General features: G+C 43.6%; 2 protein-coding genes across 2 annotated transcripts in view; both read left to right on the forward strand.

Moving 5' to 3' along the window:
* si:ch73-95l15.5 (cingulin) overlaps positions 1–641 on the forward strand; it is a 14,987-nt gene extending 14,346 nt beyond the window's left edge. Inside the window, exon 9 of the mRNA XM_037676735.1 lies at positions 308–641. Within this exon, the coding sequence (XP_037532663.1) occupies positions 308–412 (105 nt within the window). The 3' untranslated portion in view covers positions 413–641. The remainder of the gene's footprint in view (positions 1–307) is intronic.
* A 1,270-nt stretch (positions 642–1,911) lies between these two features.
* On the forward strand, positions 1,912–6,260 carry zp3d.2 (zona pellucida glycoprotein 3d tandem duplicate 2). The gene is made up of 9 exons (XM_037676540.1): positions 1,912–2,382; positions 2,514–2,629; positions 2,708–2,811; positions 3,558–3,732; positions 3,810–3,915; positions 4,004–4,092; positions 4,167–4,240; positions 5,752–5,937; positions 6,250–6,260. Exons 1-9 carry the CDS (start codon positions 1,936–1,938, stop codon positions 6,258–6,260), a joined length of 1,308 nt encoding a protein of 435 aa, XP_037532468.1. The 5' UTR covers positions 1,912–1,935.
* Positions 6,261–6,290: the final 30 nt, after the last annotated feature.

The raw sequence follows: 6,290 nt of genomic DNA on the forward strand, positions 1-6,290 counted from the left end.
TGTTTCTACAACATATCTATAAATTTATGTTTCTACAACATATCTATTAATTTATGTTTCTACAACATATCTATAAATTTATGTTTCTACAACATATCTATAAATGTATGGTTCTACAACATATCTATAAATGTATGGTTCTACAACATATCTATAAATGTATGTTTCTACAACATATCTATAAATGTATGTTTCTACAACATATCTATAAATTTATGTTTCTACAACACATCTATAAATTAACCTCATGTGGTATAACTCTGTTTCTAGTTTCTGCAGTTCTAATCAGGTTCATTGTCCATTGCAGCAGGTCCTTGTGGACGCCGAGCAGCGGGACCATCTGTTCAGAGAGCTGCAGCAGAACCTGCAGAACAGACGGGAACCTGTGACGGCCGTCAAACACACACTGTGACATCACAGGAGATGGACCAATGAGACGCCGCCGCCATGCTGTGATGTCAGAGACGCCACCACACAGAGACGGAGAGACAATTTCTGTCTTCGTTGGTTGTTTTCCAGACATTTCTGGATGTTCAGGACCTTCAAAGCACAAGATGTTGGATTTAATTAGTATTTAATGAGTTTAAGTTTGAAGGGGTCTCATTTCTTAATGTTTAATTATTTAATAAACGATTTATTCACCAGGGGGAACTGGAGCCGGTCCATTGAGGCTTTAAATCTGATTTTATTCTTATTTCTTTTTGTTTTTCAGAAAAAAATTACAATAATCAACTTGAATCTTTTCTGTTTTTCTGCCTTTTGTTCTGTTTTAGTTATTTTCAGGGTTTAGATGTTTTAAATTATTAGTCGGGGACTTTTTGTTTTTGAGCTGAAGAGAATAAAACGCTCCGATGTGAAGGAGTTTTAATTTATTGGCTCGATCACGTTTCAGATTAATTTATTCTGTTTAAGGTTTTAGATTTGAATTTAGGGACATTTACAACAACAATAATGAAGAAACAAACAAAATAAAACTTTAATATTGTTTTAAAAACAAGACTGAGTAAAATCAGTTTGTTTTTAAGGTTCATGGGACTCTAATGGTTTGTAATTATTATTATTATTTTTTTTAAGAAAAAGGTTTTAAATATTTAACACGAAGAATCTCCTGAAAACAAATTGAATTTATGTAAAAGTCAGAAATATATTTGAAATTAAATCATATAGAATTATTTTTTGTTTAATAAATTTAAAGATCTTTTCTCTAAAGGAGCTGTTGTCTCTTTGAGAACTAAATAAAAACTAAAAACAAATGTAAATAAGTAAAGACACCTGATTTTATTCACTCTGAAGTAAACTGACCAGATTGACCTCATTTAGTTTTTATATGTTTATTTTTTGCATTTAAATTCAAAACTTTTTGGACCTTTAAACTCACATCTACGTAATGAATTATTTTTTTCTGTGTCTGGTTACTTTGAATAAATAAAATGAAGACAGGCCTGGTTCCACTTCTGACACGATGGAGCATTTATAAATTATTTGTTTATATTTGTGACCTCAAGTCATCACATCAAATATTTTTTGTGTTTTTATTAATATGAGAATTTAAAAAAAAAAAGGATTTTTTTTTTTATTACGATTTCTTGCACAAAAAGGGAAAATCCAGTTGATGCTTGAGACCCCGCCTCTTCCCCACCGACCAATCAGGAGGCAGGATTGATCGAGTTGCCATGGAAACGGCCCTGAACACAAACGCTCCTGTCTTATTTTTTGGCACTCTTGGACCTCCATAAGTCACGGACTTACTTCCTGATAACCAGAAAAAGATCAAATAAAATTTACACTTTGTGATTTTAAATGTGTGGTTGAGGTTCTGGATGGCCGTGGTACCGGTACCTGCCTGCAGGCGGCGCTGCTGAGCTGCTGGTTCTCCTCCAGGTGTGTTTAATTGGACCTGGACCAGACAGAACCTCTCAGGTGAAACCAACGACCATGTTGAAGCTGCTCGTCTTCCTCCTCGTGTTCTCCTCTGAAGGATCCTCCTTAGATCAAACCCACCAGAACCAGAACTGGAGAGAAACCCCGACCTTGCTCCAGAACCGGTACCTGAGCCTGCCCATGTTCCTGGACTCGGACCTGCCCCTGGTCCACAGGGAGTACTTCTCCCCAGCCCGAGGTTCGGGTCAGGAGCCCCTCCCCGACCCGGTTCGGCAGCTGCTGCTCCCGGTTCGGACCGACACCCAGCCGTCCAGCATGTCCGGATCCACCGTCAGGACGTCGTGCGAGCAGAACCGAATGCAGGTGCAGGTGGACCGGAAGGTTCTGGGCCTCGGTGACCCGGTGACCCACCTGAGACTGGGCTCCTGCCGAATCAGCAGGTCCACTGAGGACTTCCTGTACTTCGAGCACGAGCTGCACATGTGCGGAACCAAACGGAAGGTGAGTTCTGCTCGGTTCTGTCTGCAGGTCTCATTAGGAGTGCTGTCAGCACCGGAAGTTGTAATTCTTCTACATCACGTGATCAGCATGTTTGATTAAACTGATCAAACTGTTTGTCTGGTTCCGTCCAGATGGTTGAGAACCGGATCGTTTACTTCAACGAGCTTCGCTACGACCCACCAGAACCCAAAGGGCCCATCAGACGGACCGCGGCCTTCAGCCTGCCCGTGGCGTGCTACTTCAACCGGTGAGACCGGGTCCAGAATCCTGCTGGACCTCCTGGTTGGAACAGAACCTGAACCTTTCTGCTCTAAACTCTGTGCAGGTTCGTGTACTCATATAAAATCGGGTTCACTCCGAAGGTCCAGGTGCGTAAAGTCATCAAGAAAATGAAGAACGTCACGAAATTTGTTCTGACGCCACGAAACGGTAAACTTTTACTTTCATATTTTTTTTTATTTCTTATTGTTAAACTATGTTTAAGTTTTTGAGGTTGTAACCCTAAACATTTTTGGAAAATTACAAATGCACACCAAGGAAAAGTTCGGGACCAAAAAGGATTAAATTGTTGGGGGGGGCGTGCCCCCCGTGGCACCCCCTTGGAGGCACCCCTGGTGATGCTGAGTCATCTTTAGCATGTTCTGGGACAAGAGCGGTGAAGATCGTACTTTAAAAGTTTTGCATCTTTGTTTGTTTTTAAGAGCCAATTGCTGGTTCTGATCCGAGGCCCGGTTTGTCCTGAAAAACACTTAACTTAAAATATCAGGATTTAAATGCGTCCCGTTGTCCAATCGGCTTCATCCGTTTGTCCAAATATGGTCACTTCCTGTTCTGGAGCATCAGCGTGAGTTGGGAAACGTTAGTTTCAACGTTTGCAGCCGAGTTTTGTCTTTTTTAAATTTTATTTATTTATTTATTTATTTGTCTGGTTCTTTGTGTTTTACCGTTCAGATGTTCGTCAACATTTACACAAACTTCGTTTGATATTTTTAAGCAGTAAAAGCTGACGGACTGCAGGTTCTGCTGTTTTAAGTTTTCAAGTAAAACCGTAAAATATGTTGAGCTGAAGCCACAAACCCAACAGAACTTTTTGAGTTTGAACTGTTTTAACGTGGATTCATTTGAACCCTGATGTTTTGTTTGTTTGTTTGTTTGTTTGTTTGTTTGTGTTCCAGCCCAGTGGAAGGAGCTCTCTCGCTCCCATCATTTCGTCCTCGGTCAGCCCGTGTTCTTCCAGGCCGAGTCCAATTTGTCCAACGACGACGAGAGACTTTACGTCCACTCGTGTTACGTGACTCCTGAGGAGTCCCACCTGTCCACGCCTCGGCACCCGGTCATCGGAGACTTCGGGTATTCAGCGTTTATTTAAAAACAAATTGTTTTTGAAATGATTTCTGGTGTTACGGGTCGGTTCTGTTCCTCTGAAGGTGTTTGGTTGAGAGTAAGAACAGCCGATCCAGGTTCTTCCCACACACAAACGGCGTCGTCAGGTTCTCCGTCGACGCGTTCCTCTTCAAAGGATTGACGGGTCAGGTGAGCAGAACGGGTCAGGTGAGCAGAAAGGTTCTGGTGCTGAACGTTTGGACTGAAGGGAACCCAAACCTTTGTTTGTGTCGTGCAGCGGCTCTTCATGCACTGCTCCATGTTCGTGGGCGGGCCGGTCCCGACGCTGACAGCCAAGTCCTGCAGCTACGACACCGGAACCAAAAGGTCCGTTTGTCTCAGGGGGACGGTTGAAGAACCGAACCCTTCAGCTCATGAAGTTCTTGTTGCTGCTGTTTCAGGTGGGTGGAGATCTTTGGACCGGACTCGGTTTGTGATTGTTGTGACTCCAGCTGCGGCGCCGAGGAACCCGCAGGTGAGTCTTCGCTCGCTTGTTGACCCAAAAAAACTAAACTCATAAAAAACAGATCCGGAACCTGCTTCAGCTGCAGAACCCTCAGAGATTTTCAGTACCAGTCTTCTGGTTCTGGAGGAGTTCTGGACCGCTCTTCTTTCCATCATTGTTTCAGTTCATTGAGGTCCGACCACAGTGTCAGGTTCTGGACTCTGACTGGACCACTTCACCACCATGGTTCTGTTCTTGGTGACCTGTTCTGTTGTAGATCAGCTGCTGTGTTTGGATCGTGGTTCTGTTGGACCCAGTTTGTTGGACAGATGGACTTATGTTTGACTCCAGAACCCTTTGGTCTCCAGAGGAGCTCTGTTCCACTCAGTGACTTACAGGAGCCCAAACCATCATCCTCCACCACCATGCCGACAGCTGGAGGAGCTGTGTACTGCAGTGCATTTTGGGTAAACGTCTGTCCTTTGGTCAGGTTCTGGTCCAGAAGTCCTGTGGTTCCTTCTGATGAAACGTTCCAAATCCAAGTTTAGCTTCCTTGTTTTTAGGTAGAAGAGGTCATGACCTTTGACCTGTTGACTGAGGCCTGTAGAGTAAATGCACGGTCTGACCTTCAGGGTGAATCTGCTGTGAAAATCGCAGTGTTTCTCCTACCAATCAATCAATCAATCAATCATTATTTATTTATAGATCTTCTCCAACAGCCAGAAGGTGCACAAAGTGCTTCACAATACAAACGTTAAAAACTAACAATAAAAACTACAAAAATGGAGAAAAGCCACCAGGCATTTAAAAACCTGCCTGAATAAAAAGGTTTTCAGGTTAAATTTAAGAAGAGCCACATCAGTGATGAGTCCTGAGGTGGCTGGTCCCAGAGTCTGGCTGCAGACCCCCAACTTGTTGGAGTTTGGACTTAGGGACAAACGGTGAAGAAGTTTTTGTTGATCTTAAAGTTCTACACGCGTGAAAATCTTCTGGATCAGCTGAGTAAGGCGGGGCGAGACCGCCAAGAGCTTCAAACATGACTAATAAAATAAATTCTGAAATGGACTGGAGGCCAGTGAAGAGAAAATAAAACCATTACATACCATGATCCAAGGAGGGCGCCCCGCCCCGTCAATGGAACCGAGCGCCCCCACCTACCAAAGTTCTTCTTCTTCCGGACGGGGAGCGGAGATCGTAGCAACAGGATGAGCGACCTCGCGTTAGCATCGAAATGCTACGCTAACACCAGCCACGGTTCTGATGTGGTCCGTGTGAGATGTTCTCCTCGTGTGAATAATCTTTCTCTCCATAGAGCGATGCACTCCAAACGTCCTTTGACCCTTCCCAGATTGACAGCAACAGTTGCCTCTCTGAGGTCATTGCTGATGTCTTTCCGTCTTGGCGTTAACGCACACCTGTATGATCCAGAGCTGAAAACTGGAAAAAAATTAAATGTGATGCGTTTTATTCTGACGAATCTTTTCTGAACTGAGCACCTGCAGAGATTTTATCGTAACTCGGTGCTGAAATATTTTCCACAGAAGAGGCTGAAGTCATCAGCAGCACGTTCTGGACCGTAGACCGCCAGGCGAGGTCCATGTCCCCGGACAGAAAGGACGAGGAGTCCTCAGCAAAGAAGACTGAGAGGACGTTTCTGATGGGTGAGGGGAGGGGGGCGGAGCTACGCTGGCCCTTCAGAGATGAAGAGGGGGCGTGGGCGGAGGAAGGTGAGGAGATGCAGGTGAAGGGGTCTGCTGTGGTGGTGGAGGAGAAGGAGGAGGAGAAGAAGAAGAAGGAGGAGGAGGAGGAGGAGGAGTCCAAACCTGACAGAATTCAATGAGTTCTTTCATTTTGATCAATAAACGTGTGAAAGGTTTGATTTCCCAGCATTCTGTTTTTACAGGTTTTATTAATGAATTTTTAACACTTTCAGTCAAATTATATATATTTTTTATTTAGTGTAAAACATAACTTTTATTTCAACGCGTCCTTAATCTGAGTTTTAGTTGGTTATTGTGAATTTTTCAGTGTTTGTCCAGTTCTGATGTGAAGCTGAATCCTCGCGTGTCGGCTGGTTGTT

This window comes from Nematolebias whitei, chromosome 5, assembly GCF_014905685.2.
Source record: "Nematolebias whitei isolate Nwh7 chromosome 5, NemWhi1, whole genome shotgun sequence".
NCBI lineage: Eukaryota > Metazoa > Chordata > Actinopteri > Cyprinodontiformes > Rivulidae > Nematolebias > Nematolebias whitei.